This window comes from Fusarium vanettenii (assembly GCF_000151355.1).
Source record: "Fusarium vanettenii 77-13-4 chromosome 2 genomic scaffold NECHAsca_26_chr2_2_0, whole genome shotgun sequence".
Taxonomy (NCBI): domain Eukaryota; kingdom Fungi; phylum Ascomycota; class Sordariomycetes; order Hypocreales; family Nectriaceae; genus Fusarium; species Fusarium vanettenii.
This window is the reverse complement of record NW_003315859.1, coordinates 609,555-631,834: the sequence shown is the minus strand read 5'-3', so window position 1 is coordinate 631,834 and position 22,280 is coordinate 609,555. Positions and strand designations below refer to the sequence as shown.

The following is a 22,280-nucleotide window of genomic DNA, read 5'->3' as shown; positions in this document are numbered from 1 at the left end:
GGTCCCTGGGTTCTCTGAAATGTGGAGACCACGTGACGTAACCGCGAGGGTCGTAACATATAAGACTTCTTAGTAGCTTTAAGGAATACAGGAGACGTAACCTATAAGCGAGTTACCTAGAAGGAGCCTTAAGGAATGAAATTAAAAATAAAATTTAGGTATAGAATATTATTTTTGGCGGATAATTAGAAACTATATATATATTAATACAACCTAAATAGGAAACTAGTTTTTTAATGCCTTCCTTAGTTAACTACTAGCTATATTATATTAATAGTATTAGGCTAAAATATATACTAGATCTATAATAAGAGGATATTTCCTAAGGGATACACCGGTTATATTAGTTTTTATATTAGTATTAGATTATATTATATAGCCTTAAAGGGTAATATAATATTATATCTAATAATATACTTAAAGGTATTAAGTATAATTAAGTTATATTAATAGCTAACGTAACTTATATATAAAAAAATATAAATATATATATTTTATATACTATTTAGTCTTTTAGGTTAAATATATTTAAGTCGAGTTAAATTATTAGTATTTAACTTATAGAGTCAAGGGGAATTAAATCAACCTTATTTAACTTATATATTTTCTTTCCTTATAATTAGCTAATATAATAGGGTTAATTTTCTATTTAGTATTATTACCTTAGACTATATTATAGTTATAATATAAGGCTTCCCCTCTATTAGTCTTATCCCTAAGGCTAGCTTTAGAGACTAAGTATTACTATAAATAACTTAGACTTATAATTATTTCTTTTATTAATATAATATTAGGTTATATTAAAAAATTATCTTCTTACCCTAAACTTACTATTACGCATTATAATAACCTTTCTCGCTTAATTAATAAATTTAATTTTAAGATACCTTAATACTTTATTTATTTCTATATTAATTACTATCTATATATAATAACTAAAGGGAAATAATATTATAATTTTTATATTAAAAAAGAGTATATAAATTATAATTTTAATAATATTTTTTTATAAACCTATAGGTTAATATTTTCCTTAGTAATAAATATATATTAATATATCTTAATTACTTATATTTCTTAGGAGAAAAATTATCTTAAAGAATAAAAAGAAAAAACTAAGATAAACCTCTTAAAGGCCTTATCTTACTTATAATAGCTTTATTATAAAGAGAAATATCTTTATAAGAAGGCTATTAAGATAATTTATTATAATTATAAGGATTTAAATAAATTAAATAAGGTAAAATATTATAATAAAGAGGCTTATTATAATTTAAAGGCTTAGGTTTTATTTAAGGTTTAATTATTAGAGGATTATAAGGTTATTAATTAAAGTATTATTTTTAAGTCTATTTTATTTTTATTTAATATTATTATTAAAAGTTCTTTAAAAAGTATTATATACTTATAATATATTCTAGGGTTTCTTAAGTATTTTTTAAGTCTAAGTAATTCTTTTATTTAATAAAATATATTATTTTATTATTAATTTTATTTATATTAAGAATAGCTTTTATAATATATTTTTCTAATCTATTAACTTTTATATTAGGTTTATTATTAGTTTTTATTTATATAGACACTGAGCTATCACCCGGTCCTCGGTGGCAGTGCTTGTGCCGTATACCCGGGGAATTGCTAAGTAAATATCTCCCCCTTATGAGTTAACTGTATGTTATGACTGAGTTCATGAAATCTCTTGGGATATCGGAAGTCGCTGCGAATATCTAGAGACGACGGTTTCACGGTCTGACGCGGGAGATCCACAGGGTCGCAACGTCGGCTGCGACCACTCACCACTATTGCCAAGAGCCAATGGCTCTATAGAGGGCAGTGCAGAGGGCAGTGCAAAGAGAGTATGATGAACTGTATGTGTCTGGATATGTGTCACGATTGTTAAAGGCAAACTCTTAACTAATTCCCCAAACTCCTAATTTCCCTAGTTGGGGTGTAGAAATGATGGATGGGTCTTGCGAGAGCATCGGAAACGGCCGGAATATGTCGCTTGGTTGGTATCGATGGCGTCTTGCAATAAGAGTATAATTAAATTCGTTGCCTGGATCTAGGAAGGTGAGTGTGTTTAAATTCTAGCTATCGTTGAGAGTTCTGAAACCTTGAGCGACGATAAGTTAATATGAGAGGATATTTGTTTGGAGTGGCAAAAAGTGACTGTTCGTGGAGCGTTGCGAGGCCTCTGGTAGCCGATTGAGGCTTGTGCGGCACGGAGTTTTGCTGTTGATTCTGGATAGCTTTAAAGCTGGGCGGTGTTTGTAGAAGCCGAGAAAAGACCGTCTTGTGACCTCACGAGGGCATGGTAATTCGAGAAGTGAGTTGAGTAGCTTGGCTTTATGCGTGTGGAGGGTTTGAAATGCCCAACGTTATCTCGAAAACTGGGGTCACTAAAGGTTCCAAGTCACGGGCCGGAACTCAGCATGAAGTAACTTTCATATGATTTGCAGTGTGTTGCGGCTATTATAGCTGTGCTAACTTCCTCGATGCGATGCCGCAATGCTCTTCCGAAAGGCACCCCGAAAGAGCTTACGAGTATACCATATCGTCTAGTCTATGGGTAAGGTAATACGGAATAACCATGCCCAAATACTCAAGCACATCGCCTGAGTCGTCTCGGCCGCTCAGCAAAGACTATGAGTACCATTACTCGACATAGGTATGTTGGAGGATGAACTGTTGAAGATCTGCGCAGGCGCCCCCTATTCCTCGATCGCGAATCTAAGGAGCGTTGCAATTGCAACGTCGCTAGCGTACGATGCATCCCACACGGGACAGATCCAGGTAATCAAGCCATTCTTGTTGAGCTTAAGAGCTGTCATGCCATGGCGAGCGACTGCGCCTGGCCCGCCGATCCATTCATATCCGCCGCCTTGCTCGTTTCCTACCACATGTCTAACAGTCGCGTCAGTACCATATGGCAAGCTGGATAATGCCCTGGCAAGGTAGCGCTCAATAGCCAATCGGCCATCGAGTACGGTGCGCGTAGTTCGATCCTCCCAAACAGCATCAACGTCAAACAGTGCCGCCGTGATGCTGCTGTTGCCCGTCGAAAGTCCCGCATGGAGCTCATTGACGATGCCCTGCAGCACTGGATTCCGAGTCCTCTGCACGGCTAACTCTCCGAAACCAGTGGGGTACTGGCTCTCGGGAACTCTTGTCTCGGCCAAGGGAGCTCGTCGCCCGTCCCAGTAGTCGACCTGGCGAACCACCTTGCCGTTCTCCATGTCAAGTGCGGCAATCCCACGAAGTTCGGAGCCAAACATGGCTGGAGTGTCCACAAAGAACATGACCGCGCTATGCGTGTCGCCAATAATACGGAGTGGATAAGACCTGGCATCTGCGCCCCATGTCGCCATTATTGCTTTCGTCGTGGCCTCAAAGTTTGCTGAGTTGAGATGAAGACCGAGAACTGTTTCAATATAGGTGATCTTGGAAGTATCAAAGTCTTTGATCCATTCGTCTGCATCATGGCGGCTTTTGGCCTGGAAATAGTGACGGAGGAATTCGACAAGAGCCGGGGTAGCATGACGTATGTCTGCAATGTCGGGGTAGAGCGGTGTTGGCGAGGAAGATGGCATGATGAATGTCCAGCTTCTTGGTATTGCTGTTAGGTCTGTTTTCTCTATTCATTCTGGCTCCATCGGCTGTCTCTTATAGGACCGAAGGATTACCTCCTAGAATCCTTCTGGCGCTGCCGGACTGATATTCCTCCGACTTCAATCTGAGATTTATAAGGACCGGGGCAAAGCGGTCTCCGGCTGTTAATTGAATCAAGGCTGCCCTCAAGGCCAGAATCTGCAGTAGACTGAGATGAAAAACGGCACAGAAACCCTAACCCCCGGGTTTAGCGCATCATACAATTCATACCACAAATTGACCTCCATTACGTGGAGTTGGCGCCGAGTGAACTTGGATCCCACGCTCGGGTTGTTTACAAATTCTCCCGGAGATGACAAACAAGCTCCTACAATCACCTGCCTCTAGAACTGTTCACATGAAATGAGAGCAAGTAATTCAGGGCCAAAGATCTTGCAACGGTAGCATGACCATTCCTAAATGGTGGAAATCTGAAAATGCCCATCTGCCAATGTCCCCCTTCAGCCGCAGGGGTAAGATGAGCGTCTGATTGGCAGCCTTATCCATGTACCTCTCATTCTTTGCGTTCAGGTGCGATCATTTTTCACCCCCGCACCATCTCAACCTTTGGTAGCTACTCCTTCATCTACCTGCGGGTACCTTGGCTTTACTTTGTCTCTGCTCTCTAACTTTGTATATCGCTTTAGCATGCTTGATATGGGGAAGCGACGAGCAAAGCGCCCACCGTCGGCTGAGTCTTCGTGGGCTGTCGAAAAGAGGCCGAAAAAAGCCTCATCGTTCCAGTACGCGCCGCTGGATCCAGCAAAACGAGAAATACGACTTTTAGAGCTATACCCCGGTAAACCTGGTAGCAAGGTTATCACGCGTCTCTTCAACGTCTCTTTGGATGAGAAGCCTAGTTTCGAGGCGCTCAGCTACACATGGGGACCGCCTCGGCCAACCTACGACATCTCTGTCAATGGCGCCAAGTTTACCGTAGGCCGAAATCTCAGGAAAGCTCTGGACGACTTGCGACATGAAAGCGAGCCACGCGTCGTCTGGACAGATGCCCTCTGCATAAACCAGCCCGATAATGCCGATAAGGAGCATCAGATTAAGCTGATGCAATCGATATACGCCACTGCACAAGTTGTCTGCGCTTGGCTCGACCACAACGCACAACCTATCACATCTGTGTTTGAAGACTTAGAATACTTTGGAAAAGGGGTAGAGCTTGACGACTTTCACGATCCGTCGTATTGGTACCCAGTCGCGGACATCTTTCGCAACCCATACTGGCGTCGATTGTGGATACAGCAAGAACTGATCCTTGCTCCAAAGATTCAGGTCTACTGTCGCCGTGATGCTTTTGACGGGGCGCAGTTGTTGAAATTCCAGGACAAAGTGGGTGTCATCAAGCGCGAGATGGTTCAATTCTCCGGCCCCTTGTCTGAGCTTTCTCGCTGCATTGACGGGAGTACAAAAGACTCCTCGACCCCTGAGATTCTGGGAGGCGGTATACTACGTGCCAGGGAGAGCTTGCTCAAGGGTCGTCAGGTCCACGGGGAGAAAGATCTAGAACGGTTCAAGATAACTCGAGACATCCTTGGATCGTCATTGTTACATCTATTCCTGCAGGCATCTGGCTTGAAGATGACTGAGCCTAGAGATCGTGTCTACGGTGTCTTGGGACTTGTCGCCGATATAGACCAGGACGCGGTTTGGGTTGACTACCAGGCTCCCGTCTTGAAGATATACTCTCAAGTATTCAGCCTTTTTCTGAACAAATATCACGACCTCTCATTTCTGGCCTTCGAAGGAAACCACGCACCTGACGCTGCTTCGGATCGAGAGGGCCTCCCAACCTGGATGCCACATGTCACTATCAACTGGGGGCTTATCAATGCGAGTAGAGCTTGTGGTACTACTCGAGCGACCCGTGCTACTGTCAATCAAGACACTTTGACACTTTCCGCAGAAGGCCTTTTGGTTGACACAGTCTCCTTCGTGGGAGAACGGGAAGAAGCAGGTGGTCTACCCATTCTCGAGTGGTTGCAAAAGCTGGAAGGATACTGTCGACGTGTTTGGCCAGATGCCGCCGAGTCACCCCTCTACGAGAAAGACGAAGTCACGTCGCTGTTATTCTCATGGCTGAGAGATCAACGTTACCGTGCCATGTACCATCAGGATAAACCAACGCCAGCGAGGAGAGTCGCGTTGCTTCGGGCCCTGTGCGTGGCAGCAACCAAGGTGGAGCAGGAGGGATTTAGTCTCCGACATGTTGTTTTTGGAGGGTACACGCCCACGAATGTTTTATCGAGAGACGAAAGGGCGGCGCTGATACCAATGCTTCATATCAGCTACGTGACATTCGTAGGGACATCGGGTGGACGGTTGGGGACTCTAGATAAAGATTCCGGTGTCAATTCGGGAGACCAGGTCTGGATTCTGTTTGGCTGCCGGATCCCAGTCATTCTACGAGCAGTTCCTAACACAACGAACCGATTTACTGTAGTCGGATATGGGATCTTTCCAGGGCTAATGCTGGGAGAGATTGTCAAAGGGATGGAGGAGAGTACAAGCATGAAACTCAAAGGCACGCAAATCGAGATAGAGTAGAACCAGCAACGCATGTCTCTTTTCCATTTTCAGTCCCTACACAGAGCCTGTCATTGGGGCAGTGAGAACTGACTGAATGCTCTACCAGGCCCTATGCCCTTCACATAATTCTACCAGGCCTAAGAACGTACAAGGGCTATCGCAATGCGTCCTATCATGATGCTTCCAGTTCTTCAAGGACAGCATCATCCATATAGAAAGCAAGGCGCTCACATGTGCCCTGTACCCGAACATTTGCTCCAGCGTCCAAGCGCGCCTGCGTCCAAGAGCACGTCACTGTCGCCAGGATCCAGTCACTGCTGCCTCCAAAGCTCGCAGTGTTGAAGTATGCGTCTCCTGTGCCACATCCTACAAATGTGACGAAGCAACCCGATGCCACTGTTACCTTCCATATGCCGAGAACCGGTATGTCTTGTCAGCTTCCAGCAGAGAAGAGTCGATGTTTTGTCTAAAACCCATGTTTGCGGGGCCTCCAGGTGCTCCAGTGAAATAGCCAGACTGGCTGCCTCCATGGAATTCTGTGGTAGAGATAGACACACTCCCGAAACCGCCAAGTCGTACCCAAGGGGCTATAGTGTCTGAATCCTCCAAGCCTGGGTTGACAATAATGTTGGTAGGCTCTTGCGAGATAGACGTCGTTGTAGTCGAGGGCTCAACACTCAGAGTCGTGGCCAAAGCCGTGGGGATGGTGGACGAATCCGAGGTGACACTCTCGGTCTCACTAGCGGTGGAAGACGATCCGCTGCTTGAAGTGGCAGATTCGCTAGTGCTGCTGTCCTCTGAGAGAGTCGTCGAGTATGAAATAGTGGTGGATGAGTCGGTTTCCACAAGAGGCGTGGTTGAGGATAGGGTTGTAGAAGACGCGGATTCAGTGTCACTGGGCACATCGGTCGTTGTGGACAAGATGGAAGTGACCGCCGAAGAGTAGGGCCTGCATCTGGATGCCAGTGAGAGGTGGCAAAACGCCAGCAACGGAATGGTAGATCTCATGGCGGCAGTGGCGTTACGGCGGAGTGTGAAGGAAAGGAAAGCGTAACGAGAGGAGGGGAGGACAGCTATCGGGGTCTTTTGGTGTTTATGGCTTGCTTTTAGTAAAAGCCCCTTTTGCGACGTTCCTGAATAAAAACTCCCGTAGTCTCTTAGCGCGTACTAAGTTGGAGACTGATAACTAGTTTCCCAGACTATTGATCGTGGCGTCGGCGGATCCAACGGGCTCCCCTGTATTTGCGGCAGTTGTGGATAGAGCGGAAATGAAGGGCAAGGGTCTGCAAAACCCGAATCACTTCATTGGAGCCAGAACCCATAAGTTGCACGCACTAGTGCTCAGCTATTGATCTTCTCATTGAGCTGAGCTGATCTCACAATTGATACTGATATCAAAGGGCTTCGTAAGCTGCTGCGTAACCTATCGTCTCTTTTGTCAGCTAGGTGATTCTATGGCCACAATTTTGTAGGTGATTTTGGGTATTGAAGCTTGATGCCGCCATGTACCAAGTGTCTTTTGCGATTGTAGCTGAATGCCTATTTTTAGAGAGCCCGTTGATCAGAGGGTAGAGACCACAAGTTCATACAAGTTCCTGGAACTAACTCACTTACAATCGGTTATGGCGAGTCGTTGGTCCGGTATTTTTCAAGCTAACAGGATGCACATTATGTAGATTGTTACGGGGTAGAACGAGGTATAATTGTAGGTCTTCGAAGGATGCAAGCACGAGGTCGGACAACTTCAATTGGTACATTTGGTACTAACATCGAGGTCGTTGCACCTAGTATGGTTTGGTATAGATCTTGGAACCCCTCTCTGAGGTGCACGTGGTTTAGACCACGACTTTAGCCTTGCTTGGGGAGCCAGATATATATGACATACCTGGCTATAGTTTATAGTCAACGTCAACCATTAAGCTAGTTCAGGCCTTCTAAAAGCGACTGCCAGTGATAATGTTTCTTGTCACGGAAAAGGAGCGAGCTTCTTAATGGGGCATCCTGCTACTTCTCCCATCCTGCACTAATACATTCTTTTTGCGGTAGGTTTCTCTCTCAGGTAGGTACCTAGGTACATAGAGAGGTTATTTTAAGTACCGTGTGAACGCTGGAAGGAGGACCGCCTATTCGGTGAAGAATCTCGCACCTAAGCAGATTTAACCGGTAAAAGTCCAGTCGTTCTTGTGTTAGAAAGAGCTATCCCAGACTGTGAAGATTTCTCAAGACCAAAGCCCGCGTCCTGCTTCCCAGTTAATATATGGACGAGTAACGGACGAGCGAAGGTCGAAGAGGCGGACTAAGGCGCGGGGCGAGTAAAGCCAAGGGGGGGAGAGGAAAAGTTAGTTTAGAGCTTATTATAAAGAAATATCTTTAAATAGACCTCATTCTTACCAATATATTCTTCGCGAGAACGCGCGGGAACCGTATCTAGGAGTCTGAGACCCCTCATACGTGTTGGGAGTTCGGGATTCTAGATCGGAAGATGCCACTTTGACAGGTATCAGTTGTTCCTTGGTCGCCATGTGCGTCGCCTGTCGGGATTGATTGACAAGTCCTCCAAAGATGCGGACTTTGATGCATCAAACTCCGACGGCACGATTCAAAATGCGCGGCTGTAAATACATACTCTTAGAGCCCATCTCAACATGGGGGTTGGACGGGGTATAAATACCAGAGCAAGAGCAGAACTCTTGAAAAAAAGGGGAAAAGAACGTCCTACTTCAATTGTACCAACTTACCAACCAACATTTGTACTTCTCAAGCTATCTATACATCATCATGGCCAAGACAGACATCACAACGGGCACTTCTCAGCGAGCTCGCCAAATGGAGGTTTGGCTCCTTATGACGTATGAAAACCGTTAGCTGAGTTCCCCCTTGCAAGTGTGAAGTCGTCATCATGCGACTGAAGCCATGTTCGGGCCGACCTGGCTATCAATCGAGATCTTCTCCACAGCTGACATGATAACGATGGTGTTGGAGACTGTAAAAGAGTTGAAGCATAGGTATGATAAGTCACTTTGAAGGCTCAAATCTCTGATATGATATTTTTTTCTATCTTAAGATCGAGGTTCTCAATAATGACGCGTCCAAAAAAAGGCCATCAGCGCCCAGCCATCTCATTCCAGGCCAGCCACATTAGATAGACTATTTGAGAGTAGCTTGGAATGTAAGTCACTACACCGGCCCATCCACACTTCAGAGATGAGCACTGGAAGTGCCCGTCTGTGTTCCGGCTAGGGGTCGGGTTGAGGATTCCAGGGTCTTTGCATGCGACACACGCCCAGCACTCAGGATGCCATCGCAGATTGGGCATCGAAATCTCAGTGTATGCGTCCGCCTTGACATACTCCTGGCACCCTTCGCACAACATACCCTGACCAGTTCCACTAGGCGGCTCGCCTTGGTAGGGGAGGTTGAGTTCGGGTGGTGATGTTGCCGACAACTTTGTTATGAATTTGTTGAGCTTACTGCGGTCTTGGTTCGCGAGGATAGATCCAAGCCCGGCCCTGAGAATTTGCTTTATTACCGCGGTTAGGTCTTCACAGAGTGAATCAGGCGGAGGATCAGTGCCTTGATGAAAACCGATAGCGTATTTCTTCAGGGCAGCGCTGAAACGGATGATATGCTTGTGAGTAGGCACTCCAGAGCGTTAGCAACGTGGTCGGCTGTCCAAAGTAACGCAGCGCTCCACTTACTCCCTTCTGTCACTTCGGAAACGAGCCGGAAAAGGAGGTCTGTCAAGGCGATGACAGCAATCCAGTGCTCAAATGCCTGGCCTAGATGCTCCTTGCTCGCCAAGACAGCTGTGGCTGTCTGTTGGAAGACATCGAGAAACTGCAACGTAGCCACCTGGAGGTCCACTAGGAAAGCCTCATGCTGCTCTTGTATATCAGGTAGTTTAGAAAGGGTTATGTCAGAGCCCTTTCGTTCAACCCATTCATCTAACAAATCGAGGTACTCGCGGTCCCGGCATGATAGTGAGAGGACGATGCCCAATTCTTTCTTTATCATATAGCACTCTGGATGCCAAACTGTAGATGGGCCGTCCTCGAAGTCTGTAGAGTCCACAAATCGCTTTAGGATTGGAAACTTGCAGGCTTCGCATCGCGATGCGTAAACCTTCAAATAATCCCACACACAGACGAGTTTGTTCTTGTATTCATAGTAGCTGTCGCTGGCCTTGAAGATGACACCGCAGTCATCACACAGAAAGTGGTCAATGTGGTATTTTCGATCCAAGGCCGAGATGTAGCTTTCTCTCAAAGCCTGGTCGCATTTGAAACACAGCAAATCAAGTCTCCGGTGGTAGTCTCTCTCACATAGGGGTTTCTGAGTTTCATTGTCATCATGAGGAAAGAAGTGTGCGGCCACAGGTTGATTGCAATCCTATTAATCAGGGTGAGCTCGAAACTGGATGTACTTTAACCTGGCAGTACTTACAGCACACGTGAAGCAGTCGATATGCCATACTCCATCTAGAGCCCTCACAAAGTTTCCGGGCATGGGCTCAGAACACTTATCACAATATCTGGCGTGGGGTTTCTCTTGGGGCAATTTTTGAGAATATTGTACCCCTGGGTTCTCTGGGTGTTCTATTTCTCTTAGGCTGAAGCTGTCTTCTTGTGCATCCCACGAATTTCTCCGTGGTCGTGGTTGTTGTAGAGCTGTCTCTCTGGTAGATGTCTCTGGATCTGCCCCCATGCTCAAGCCTTGGAGGTCTTGGTTCAGCTCTCGAATAGTTGCGGCGTCTGAGTTGTCAATGGAAGATTGAGCTTCTGAAAAGTCAATGAGATCGCCTTCTACGACGTGTATATGTGGCTGCTCGGTGTCTGCCTGTGCTCTGGCAAAGGCTCGTCGATACGCTTGGCTATTCAGGACCAAGTCGTCGAATTCGAAATCGAGCTCTGAGGGAGCGACAGCTGAGACGGCTTCGATGTCAAAGAGACTAAGCTTGGCAGTGTCGTTGTCAAAGATAGACTCGCACCCCACCTTGATGCTCGGGTTTCTTGACCGGAGTGATTGGGCTTGCGATGCACTAGCCTGGATCCTGGACCTATTGTCGCGAAGACTTCGCTGGATATCTGATAGAGCGTCCCTATCTTGGATCAGTACATGCTTCTTGTCTGTCAAACGATACCTACGTCTCGAGAAGCTTTAGCAGAAAGCCTATTGAGGTCTGCTGTCCTCTGAGAGCATTCAGGAGGTCTTTCAATCGGTCCTAGTTCCACAAGAATCGGATTTTGGCCCATACTCCCATACTAGACGAATTCTGCGATTGAAGTTGTCTAGTCCCGGCCTCAAGGCAGCTAAAGACAACCATGCATCCAGTGAGAGCCGTCTCGAAGGCCATCAGCACGTCGGTTCGCGAAGCCCAAGCCTGTGAGAGGTCATCTCGCCGAAGAATCTTCATCTGTAGCTCAGACAAGGCGATACTGATAAGCGTTGACTCGGAACAGATCACTGCGATGACTACAGGCACGTCTTCGTAATTTCCAGCAAGGTCGGACAGCTTTTTGCAGGTTGTGAGGCATGTCGCCGTTAACCCGACCTAAATACCGCATCAGTGGGCGTGTCTTGTTCGTCAAGACGAGAATGTGAGGTTTCACTTACCACAGAGGTCGCGATGGACAGAGGATCCATCGCGAAAGCACAAGAGCTCTTGCTCGGATGAAGGAATGTGGTTGAATGAGTCGAAGCTGAACAAAGAGTGAGAATAAATGAGGGGTGGGTTGATCCTTTGAGAATCAGGCTGTCGATAAGCGCCGAGCTGAGCCACCGCGTTTCGTAGTGGGCAGAGGTAGGTAAGGCATATTTTGACGTGACGCCGGGGGAGGGAGAGCGCCATGATGCTTGAAAGCTGGTTTTGGTGTCGAACTGGACATCCATTAACCAGGCAGGCAATTGTCTCGTGTTTAAGATGATTGCGCCCCGCTATCGCTGAACAGGTCGACATTAACCTTCTGAAGCACAGCCTAGGTATGCACTGAAGCCAACGCCAAGAGCGTAGGGTAGTCTGTGAAACTCTCAACGAGCCGACCCCTCAAAGCTGCCTAGACAAAAGCAATTCTTCTTAAAAGATTTGGACTATTCCCTCCTCTGAGGCTTGAATCTATTCAGCAGAGGACTCACAAGACGGCCTCCACTCTAGCTGAAATGGATGTACAGGGTGGGTGCACGTTGACTGCCTGTGTTGGAGTTTGGGCATGGAAACACTAATAATGCTTCATCCGGAACCACGACTACTCATTTAAAAGGAAAGAATAGATGAAAAACCGCGTAAGAATCGGTAGAGATTGTCCCGACCATGGTTTGTGTCTGGGTGGATTACATGGAACCGTAATATACTTCGTCTGAAGTTTTCGGGTTTAGGTATCACCTCTGTGGTTGAACCAAGGCTAACAGCCTGAGCGGCGCTTTGCTAGGGCACTATCTTAGTGCTGCTTACCACCATGTGGTTCTGTTAAGATTATATCGCAATTCAGCAGAAGAAGACACTAACCGTGATTGGCTTAGACCCCTGTTGAACAACCAGCTCGCAGAGGCCTGCTTTATCAGCAGAGGTTCCGCGGAAGACATCCCTTTATCTAAACAAGGACCCTAGTCAACAGCCCGGACAACCACCTGCACTGCGCTCAAAACGCGTCCAAGATTTGACTTTCATAAAACTCATTATCACATTCGTTGACAGGCGCTATGCAACCTATTCCTCGAAGAAAAGTTGGTCTATCAAAATCCAATCATCCCGTCACTCGTGTTTGTGCAATGTCTGATCAATTCCCAGGCGTGTGATGTCTGCTACCGCAAGAGGATCAAATGTGACGGCCAGAAGCCCGCTTGCTCCCATTGCGTATTATACCACTCGGAGTGTACTTTCGAGGCAGCCAGTAGAAAAGCCCGCGGTAGAAAGCAAAAGACCAGTAAAACTGCTGAGGACCTACAAGCTCGGGTGGAGAGTCTTGAAGCCAGCCTGAGCCAAGCTAGACAGAGAATCTGTGAACTTGAAGACAGGGACGAGGTCATTGCTGTTACGTTTGACCCTCCCTCGGCCTATGACATCCAAGCAGCTGATTTCAACCGCAATGGGCCCTTGGAACTGCCGCCCCAAGACGAGGTCATGTCTGCGGCGCAACAATATATCGCTGGTTTCAACTCAGCCATCCCACTATTTAATCCTGACGGATTGTTACGTCTCATTAATAGATGGTACCTATCCTCGGATCAAAGAGACTACACTACCTGGGCGGCTATCAACACGGTGCTCGCGTTGGTTCACCGTCAGACACCGCCCGAAGAAGCGACGCCTGGCAAAAGCACGGCCAAGTACACCAACAACGCCCAGTCTGTGCTCACCAATGTCGTCATGGGGGAGACGACGCTACTTACCATACAAGTTCTCGTCGGAATGACCCTACTCTTGCAAGGGGTTCAAGACTTGAAACCTGCAACAATGTTGATCGCCATGGCTTTACGCCTGGCGCATCAGCTAGGGCTACACACACGAGAGAGCTCGGCGTGCCTCGATAGTAATGTCGCGCTGGAAAAGTGCCGTGTGTTCTGGATAGCATATATACTCGATCGGGACATCAGCATGCGAACCAAACAGCCACCTATCCAGCGAGAAATGGACATCGATCTAGAATGGCCTTCGTCTGATCCTCAAGATGGGGCTGGCTTTTTCATCGGTGCCGACGGCATATCCAGTTTCAATTTCTTCTTATCCCGGGTACAATTGGCTCAAATTCAAGGAGAGATTTATGGCGCCATGTATTCAACAAGTTCCCGGCGCTTGAGTAGTCACGAGAAGCTCGAGAAGGTAGCCGTTCTCCGTTATAGGCTAGACGACTGGTTCTCTCGGGTGCCGCAACAATTCCGGCCCGAGGCCATATTGAGTTCGGGTGAAGTCAACTCATGTAGATGTTTTGGCGTCCTCTTCGCTACTCACCTTTTCTGCCGTATCTCCATATGCCAGGTTCACGTTATGGAAAGCCGATGGCTTCAGACGCTGCAAGATTTTGGCAGAGATGCCGTTCGAGATGAAGTGGTCTCACCAGCACCTGCACCAGTTGGTTGGCATGAGCTTGTCAACGAGTGTCGTGAATACATGAAGCTATTCGCTGGCATTGGACAAAAAGATCCCGCCTTCATTTGGTAAGAAATTTGGGTCCTCGTCGAGAACACGACCGTTCCATAATCCTCAAGCTAACTTTTTTTTTGTAGGATGACTGCTTGCACTTACATATCTGCGGGAGTTTGTTTAATTGCTAACAACATGTTCAACCCATACCATGAGAATATGGAATACGACGAGTGCCTGGCAACTATTTCATTCTCTTTCTTGGACGATATGGCTCGGCAAGTACCCCTTGATGGACTCAAGAGGGCACTGGAGTCATGCGAGGTGCTGCAGCGTCAGGCTTACGCAGTCCGCCTCCGTATATCTAATCAGGATTTGTGCCATTGAATGATATCATACATTGGATATAAATGATAAGTAGTACCTAAATAAATTTCAATCATGGCTTTGTAGTCCTTATTAAGCAATCAGCTGTAGTTTGTTCGTTCTTATTACGATTAAGTTTGCTAAGAACATCGGGCCAAGAGGTGCCTAGTTGCACTCCCCACTACCACCTTTGTCGTATTCCATTGGAAGTCCAACATGGAATGTGCTAAAGCGAGTAGATGCCAAAAAACTCGAATTGTAAGCAGAGTGGAGCGAGAAGGGGATATGCCAATCAATGGAGATGTGGCATTTCCTGCCTGAGTTCCGCGGAAGCAGATGTGCCCCCTGCTTTCACTGCTGGCTTAGCAATCGACTTGTTTCTGCGAGGTATAAAAGAAAGCGAAGATTCTACCGTGAAACTGATCTCAATCAAGAAAAACTGACTCATCATAGCCCTAAACTCATCTTACCTCACCATGGCGTCTCCTCCCTTCGATAGTATCACCTCGTTCACCAAGACCTGGCACAATGATACCTACCCAGCCATCTCGCCCACAAGGCCAGACCTTTCGGTAGCTGGCAAGCACGTCGTCATCACGGGCGGCGGCACAGGCATTGGTAAGGCTGCCGCAATTGCCTTTGCCCAGGCCAATGCCAAGTCGGTGTCTATCATTGGGCGTCGCCTCGACCGCCTCCAGACTGCTGGCCAGGCCATTACCGAAGCCAACTCGTCGACCCAGGTCATCTTGCAGACAGGCGACGTTACCAAACGCGCCTCCATTGAGGCGGCCCTAACTGCGATTGTCGCTAAAATCGAGAGCAAGATTGACATATTCCTCGACAATGCCGGTATCCTTCCGGAAGAGGCTCCTGTTATCGGCTACCAGGAGGCAGAGATCCGTCGAGGCTTTGAGATCAACTTTCTCGGCCCGTTCAACTCACTGCAAGCATTCACCCCTTTGGCGGCTCGCGGTGCAAAGTTGCTGCACACAGGATCTTCCATCGGTCACTGGGCTCCTCTCCCAGAGGTGCCAGGAGTGTGGAATTATGCTGCCATCAAAGGAGCGGCACAGAAGATGCTTGACTATTATGCATCTGAGAACCCGGATATTCACGTGGCGAGCTTCCACCCAGGCATCGTTGGAACCGAGATCAACCCAAGAATCCCGGTTGGCCCAGACACAGGTATGTGGTGCTTGTCTCTTCCAAATCACCAAGCAGTTGATGTGTTGCGCATGATACTGACGACTTATAGTTGAGCTACCTGGACATTTTGTTGTGTGGCTTGCGTCGGATGAAGCTGCTTTTCTGAGAGACAAGTTTGTCTGGGCGAACTGGGATGTTGAGGAGCTCAAGGCTCGAGCAGATGAGATCCGGGCATCATTTCTGTTGAGGATATCTCTCAATGGCGTCGATGTTTAACTGGTTACATGTCACCAAAGAGTCCTTGAGGTTCTTTAGTTTGACATGTGTGTCTACTATGGTACTTGAGTTAAGGGTTAGACTTCTAAATAAATACCACACCTTTATACTGAAAGAGAAGTACTACCACAATTGAGGTAAATTGTACCGGGATCTGGATCTGTACATTGTAGCCCACGTTTGAGGAGACCCACCGAGGTCACTGGCAAGGCAAAGTGGCCCTTGAGTTAGATGTGGAGATAAACGAACAGAAGTCAATCCCAGGAGAGGTTGGGGAAGATGCCAAGGTCCTCTTTAGCCCGGCTCTTGAAGGGGCGGACTTCCCCGTCCTCTGCTTAGGCATGACATGGGGTGATGAAGCAAATGTGATCAAAAAAAGCTGCAGCTAGACAGCTAGTCCGGGGTGTTACTTCCACTGACTCCACTTGATCCGAACATGTCCCGAATATAACCCAGCGGGCCGACATGCCGTGTTGTACTTGGAGGAGGAGAGAGGGGAGTAGACTGTCAGTTCATGAGTCCCATACATAATGGCCTTCCCCGAGCTGAATATGTCTTTTCCCTCTTCAAATTTCAGGCTCTCTATCCCCCTCTCGACATCATTATGGCCAGCAAGGAGAAAAACGCCGCGGTGATCGAGGTCGCCAAGACCTTGAACAACACACCCTGGTGTGATGAGTACGAGAAGATGATCTCTGGTGTGGCGTAAATACCCTCGGCTAGCTTTTGACAGGGGAACAGAGCTAACACTTCGTCAAGGTATGACTGTCTTGCCCCGGAGCTGGTCATGGGTCGCTTCCAGGCCCGAAAGATTATGCACAAATTCAACAACCATTTCCCCGATGACGCTACTCCCGAGTCTCTCTCAGCCGAATACAGCAATATGCTCCAAAAGGTGCTGGGAAAGACTGGAGAGGGAACGTGGATTGAGCCACCCATGACAGTGGACTACGGATGCAACATTTCCGTCGGAGAGCGCTTCTACTCCAACTTTGGGTAGGCCCTCATGCTCCCTAAAATGTGAGGGCAGACTGACATGGTATCAGCTTAGTGATTCTCGACAGCGCACTCGTCACCATCGGGGATCGAGTCATGTTCGGCCCCTCCGTGACTATTATTACGGCCACCCACGATACAGATGTCCAGTCTCGACGTGATTTGGGAGAGTACGCGAAGAGCGTCGCCATCGGAGATGACTGCTGGATCGGAAGCAACGCGATCATTATGCCTGGTATTACCATTGGAAGAGGATCCACCATTGGCGCTGGGAGCGTTGTCACCAGGAATATTCCAGAATTCTCTGTGGCTGTTGGCTCCCCGGCGAAGGTCATTAAGAAGCTCAGGGCCGTGCCTGACCCAGCAGACAGAGAGATTGGGGGCACAGAGTGAATGTATAGAAAGCAGTGGCTAGAAAGCGTATGAAGCATGCGTGCCTGGATCAGATATCTCGCGATAAATGCCACAGGATAGAAAAGTCGTTCGAACGAGTCAATGCGACGTCGAATGACTTGACTGTTTCTGTCCCTACTAAGTGAGACTTTCTAACACAGTTACAGTAGAAAAGGGAAACTTTAAGCTGGCATCCAAGATTCAAGGCCACCACCCTCTTTACATTAGCGTAATCATCTCAACCACGCCGTATCCCACCCTTTGCCCAAGAAATCTGCCCTTGGCTGTGACAAAGCCTGCGTAGACGGAATCTCCAATAGCCCTGGGGCCATACATCTCCTGGTCCGGTCTGACAGATGCAATAAACAACTTATCTCCATTCTCGAATTCAAGCGTCCATCGGAGTGGGTATGTGATGTTTGTGTTTGGGGATGTCCAGGACTCGTCGCTCGCATGCAGGTTGTATGCGAGGATAAGATGAGATTCCTCCCCAAATCGGACTGTAGCAAACCTGTTCGTCATTACCGTATCTGTGTCTACCAGGTCGTACGCCCAAATGCTGGCTTTGATCTCGGAACCGGGGAAATGAAGCTGGAACCAAGTCCAATTGCGAGGGGCGCCGAATCCTGCCTGTCGATCATACCAAGTGAATGATCTTTTGGGGTCAATGGCCTCAGTCCGATCGTTCAGCGTGACTGTGCCAGTTGTTCGCATTGAGGGAATAGCCCATTCAGTCGAGTTGACAAATCCAAGGCCGAATGTGATGACACCATTGCCGCCATTGAGTAGCACCTTCGACTTGGCAGCGAATTGCAGATCATACGAGTAGTTCTCGCCGGCACCAAAGGCATACATGGAGCTGATTTTGTCTTCAGATGTCGCTCCAAAACCGTAACTGTCCAGGTGCACTCCAACGGTGCCGGCAGTTGTTTCATTGGTAGGCTCGCAATACGTCAGATCGTTCCAGTACTGTTTGGAGCTCAAATCGAGGATGGATGACTTGCAGACGGACGATGCACTGTTGGAACCGAGGATGTGCTGAAGGGATAGGTATTGTCGTCCCGTAGTGGTCGTAAGAAATGCGCATGTCCAGAACGAGCCGCTGTCATGCTGGTCGGCCGAGAGATCATACAGCGCCGGGATGCGCGTCTGTGAGAAGGTTAATATTGGGTAATCACGCATGGGTTGGTGTGGACGAACATTCTCGAAAGTATTGTGGTTGTCAGGGTGAAAGACATATGCGGCAGAGTGTGCCACAGAGGCCAACAAACCGGCGAGAATCGATACAGCAACCATTATCGTTGTATCAAAGGGGATGTGTAGTAGGTGGAAGGGCTTGCTAAGGGTTGAATGCGGGCTGGATCTGGCATGCTGTATGGGATGGCCACGACCATGTTATATAGCTTTTTCTAAACAAGGCCTTTTCACACTTCAATTGCTTATAGGTTTCCTTGTTTCAGGGAGCATGGGTAGACAGATTAAGGGATCAGCAAGTACGAAAAAAGATTACGAGGTCCGTGACCATGGGTGGCCATCTCGGCCGCATATAACAGCCGAACCGCCGAGACACAGCCACACCAATAGCACTCAACTGCCTAGTAACAGTCGTGTAATGTAAACTTAAGCTACTGACAAATTGTAGCGGATATTCTCTCATCGTCATTTGACTGTCTGGCGTTCTTTTTTTAAGGTTGTCTAATAGGACCCCCCTGAGGCACCACATGGTGTTGGGTATTCCACTTGATCCCTCACACCGCCCCCTCCTTTTCCTTCTCACTCACAAGCTCTACATCCTTCTCACTCCTCTATATCATGGCACAATCGGCTTCTGGCCTGGATGAATTCCCCTCCTGGGTGCATGACGACGAACTTTGGAAACCACGCTTCCAGGGAGACCCTCGATGGCATCGCCGCGTCATGCACCAGCTCAAACAGGTCTTAGTGCTGGAGGTTGGCCACAGACACAGGCGATGGGGATTCGCCATCGTGCGCACCGCTTATAGACCTGAATCAGATGAGCAGTTTCAGCACGCCCTCGCTCTTATCGGCCGCATAGCGCAGGTGGAGGCCAATTCTGAGGCTGCCGTTGTCAAGGAAGACATCGCGTGGAAGAAGAAAAACAGCTTCCAGCTTGGCCATATTCCCGTCGAGGTCGACACGCGTCCCAATGACGAGATTGTGCATCGCTACGAAAAGGATATGCTGGAAGATGAGACGCGGCTGGACAGTGCCTCGGTGGCCACGGTGCGCGAATATTTCAACCAATGGGTCGCGGCCAAGGAAGGCACTTCGATTTCCGGTGACATGCGTTATGCTGCTTGCATCATGCTGGATGCCGAGACGCTGGCTCAACTTGCCAAGGCGCCCAGGGACTTCCCCCCGGAGGGAAGTGTTGGGTTTGGATCGCCATACTGGGTCAAGATGGTCGAGGCGGAGCCCAAGCCTGAGGATGCCTTTCTCGTGCACGTCTTTGGAGAGTATGGGCTGGTGCAGTACTGGTTCGACCGAAATCACAGGCGAAGGTCGGCGATCGAGATGACTCATACTAAAGACCCTGAGAACCCAGGAATTCGTTGCTTTGGTCTTCCACCATCGAATGCCACACTGGATTGGGAGAGTTCAATGCGGGCTTAAGTGGTTTTTGAACCCATGTTGAATCAAGGGGGTTTCTCTGCCAAGGGTTGAATTGAGGAAGAAAAGCTTTCTGTGACCCAGGGGTGAAACATCTCCCATCTCTAGTTGTCTTGAACTTAGTTCGTTCTTATTGTTGAACATTGCGTGTATCTGGTCCCCCTCCATTGAATCCTTCTCAATCTTGGTCGAAATGGGTATTGCTCTCGTCTAGTCACCAACTTATCGCCACTTCTTCGTCTGTCGTCAGTGGAGCTCGGCTTTTTTCCAACTCCAAGGGAATTAACTCTCTGGCGGCTTTAATGAAAGTCACGATCTTCGGGTTCAGTTTCCATCTAGGTCCAGGCTGCATCTATGAAAGAACAAATTTTCACAATGAAAGCGACGAACCAGTGTGGCAGTGCGACACAGAGGACAAGTTGTAGTGGCAAACTTGAAAATAAAATAGCAAATATCATCTACCATAGTATTGTTATTGACAATAGCATCCCATTGTTGTCGTCCTCAATAAGGGTGGTCAGGAGAACTCTGGAAACTCAAGTACTAAAGGTGGGTACCCTACACTCCAAACCATCTCAGACGGAGCGAGCCAATACTAGCCCAATAACCCACAAGCCAGAACTGTCGATTGTGAAATATTATAATACGTAGGGGGAATAAGGGAAAGATGAAACACAAGCCCAATTTTGCCTCAGCCCTGTCTAGGTTTGCCAAGAATAGCTACACCACAGTTCCAATGTGACATTACACCAGATGCAACGCGAGAACACACATCATGACCCATCAGCACCAAAGCTCCCTTAGTGAAGGGGTCCTCTAGTTGCTAGGGTTACAAGTTCCAGGGCATGTACAGATGTGAATTTAAGCTTAGAACTAAGTACAGTGAAACAATCAAAAGCGCACGAGCCGCGAATGACCAAATGAAGGCTTCTCATCACAACATCTTCTCGACGGCAAATCCTCACCACACGCGGCAGCTTTAGTCGGCCTCAGCACCCTGAGCACCACACTTCTTCTCACAGTAATAAGTGAACTGCAGCAAGGTTAAAACCGCTCCTCATAACGGGCAATGTGATCTTACCTCGTCGCCACCAATGTGACCGTTCTTGGAGTTGCAGATGATGCCATCCTAAAGACAAGATTAGCCAGAATACAATGGCAAAGGTAAAAGTCAAGGCTCACGAAATTGCAGTCGGGGCACTTGTCCCACTTCTTGTTGCCAGTGTTGCGGTTGCGGTAGTAGTTGCAAGCACATCGGGTCGCGTCAGGGAGGACTTCGTAAGAAGTCTTCCAGTTGTAGCTGGGGCTCCAAGGAGTGCCGCCGATGGGAGACGTCTTTCTGTTGGAGACACAAGCAGCAGAGCGGTGAAGGTCGGCGTTGGCACTGTGAGGATCATCAACTGTTAGCTCCTTTGGGGCAACCAGGCATAAGGAAAGGAGAGCTTGACGAACCCGCTGGCGGCCATGAGGACCAAGGTGGTGAGGATGGAGAATTGCATGATGATCGAGGTGCTAATGAAGCCTTTGAGATGTAGATAGAATGATTTTTGTGTCTGATGAGGATTGAGAAGAACGTTGGCGTAGTGAGCTTTTATAGGCGTGACCATGACCCATGTCTCCCATCCAGCAGCCATTCTTCTATCACCCAGCCCCCACGACTTAGACGGCCAGAGCCGAGTTGCCGTGATGCCCATGATCTCTCCCTTCTTCCAATCTTCTCTCGGACCGACAGACAGCTGATCTCTACACCAAGACGGACGACTCGGCTCGTCTCGCACGTGGATAGAGTTTGAGTCCTGGTTGGGAGATATCATAGCGCATTGAATTATACATGCTTGATCCAGAAGGTAGATGCCGAATAGCATCACATGTGGTTATCCTGGTGGGTCGAGGCTGGTTTGACATGCCTGCCGGGAGGTGACACTTGACCCAGATAGTAGAGCTCGGAACTGTAGCGATCGTAAATTTCCACGAGCCAGGTGTCATCGGGCTGACAGACCCTTGCTATGTCATGGCGTTAAAGGCTTCCATTGTGGGACTCGGCACGAGGTCTAGAAGCCCAAGGGTCCCTTATACGAATTTCTGTTTCACGCGAAGATCCAAACGGGGAGGTGAACGAACCATAGCGCGCTACTGACGAAACACTATTAAAATGACAATGCACACACACGTGCTTCTTTGATAGAATTCGAGGTTAGATAGATTT

General features: G+C 47.9%; 8 protein-coding genes across 8 annotated transcripts; 4 read left to right on the top strand and 4 right to left on the bottom strand.

Annotated features, from left to right (window-relative positions):
* Positions 1-256: 256 nt before the first annotated feature.
* NECHADRAFT_77138 (uncharacterized protein) lies at positions 257-3,590 on the bottom strand (the record flags this gene model as incomplete). The annotated part of the gene is made up of 7 exons (XM_003043971.1): positions 257-260; positions 663-668; positions 821-830; positions 1,148-1,190; positions 1,798-1,821; positions 2,543-2,558; positions 2,767-3,590. 7 exons carry the CDS (start codon positions 3,588-3,590, stop codon positions 257-259), a joined length of 927 nt encoding a protein of 308 aa, XP_003044017.1.
* Positions 3,591-4,380: 790 nt separating this feature from the next.
* NECHADRAFT_12640 (uncharacterized protein) lies at positions 4,381-6,141 on the top strand (the record flags this gene model as incomplete). Its single annotated transcript, XM_003044078.1, has 1 exon — positions 4,381-6,141. A coding segment is annotated over one exon (1,761 nt), but the record flags the coding sequence as incomplete, so codon positions are not given.
* A 3,151-nt stretch (positions 6,142-9,292) lies between these two features.
* On the bottom strand, positions 9,293-11,832 carry NECHADRAFT_77136 (uncharacterized protein; the record flags this gene model as incomplete). Its single annotated transcript, XM_003043970.1, has 6 exons — positions 9,293-9,831; positions 9,888-10,578; positions 10,633-11,287; positions 11,334-11,410; positions 11,444-11,740; positions 11,803-11,832. 6 exons carry the CDS (start codon positions 11,830-11,832, stop codon positions 9,293-9,295), a joined length of 2,289 nt encoding a protein of 762 aa, XP_003044016.1.
* Positions 11,833-12,496: 664 nt separating this feature from the next.
* NECHADRAFT_77135 (uncharacterized protein) lies at positions 12,497-14,653 on the top strand (the record flags this gene model as incomplete). The annotated part of the gene is made up of 3 exons (XM_003044077.1): positions 12,497-12,499; positions 12,881-14,340; positions 14,410-14,653. 3 exons carry the CDS (start codon positions 12,497-12,499, stop codon positions 14,651-14,653), a joined length of 1,707 nt encoding a protein of 568 aa, XP_003044123.1.
* A 455-nt stretch (positions 14,654-15,108) lies between these two features.
* Positions 15,109-16,054, top strand: NECHADRAFT_34725 (uncharacterized protein; the record flags this gene model as incomplete). The annotated part of the gene is made up of 2 exons (XM_003044076.1): positions 15,109-15,747; positions 15,893-16,054. 2 exons carry the CDS (start codon positions 15,109-15,111, stop codon positions 16,052-16,054), a joined length of 801 nt encoding a protein of 266 aa, XP_003044122.1.
* Positions 16,055-17,662: 1,608 nt separating this feature from the next.
* Positions 17,663-18,625, bottom strand: NECHADRAFT_34615 (uncharacterized protein; the record flags this gene model as incomplete). The annotated part of the gene is made up of 1 exon (XM_003043969.1): positions 17,663-18,625. The coding sequence occupies one exon, from the start codon at positions 18,623-18,625 to the stop codon at positions 17,663-17,665; it is 963 nt and encodes a 320-aa protein (XP_003044015.1).
* A 630-nt stretch (positions 18,626-19,255) lies between these two features.
* Positions 19,256-20,077, top strand: NECHADRAFT_77131 (uncharacterized protein; the record flags this gene model as incomplete). Its single annotated transcript, XM_003044075.1, has 1 exon — positions 19,256-20,077. The coding sequence occupies one exon, from the start codon at positions 19,256-19,258 to the stop codon at positions 20,075-20,077; it is 822 nt and encodes a 273-aa protein (XP_003044121.1).
* Positions 20,078-21,053: 976 nt separating this feature from the next.
* Positions 21,054-21,573, bottom strand: NECHADRAFT_77130 (uncharacterized protein; the record flags this gene model as incomplete). The annotated part of the gene is made up of 4 exons (XM_003043968.1): positions 21,054-21,107; positions 21,156-21,203; positions 21,257-21,458; positions 21,527-21,573. The coding sequence occupies 4 exons, from the start codon at positions 21,571-21,573 to the stop codon at positions 21,054-21,056; spliced, it is 351 nt and encodes a 116-aa protein (XP_003044014.1).
* Between the last annotated feature and the right edge of the window lie 707 nt (positions 21,574-22,280).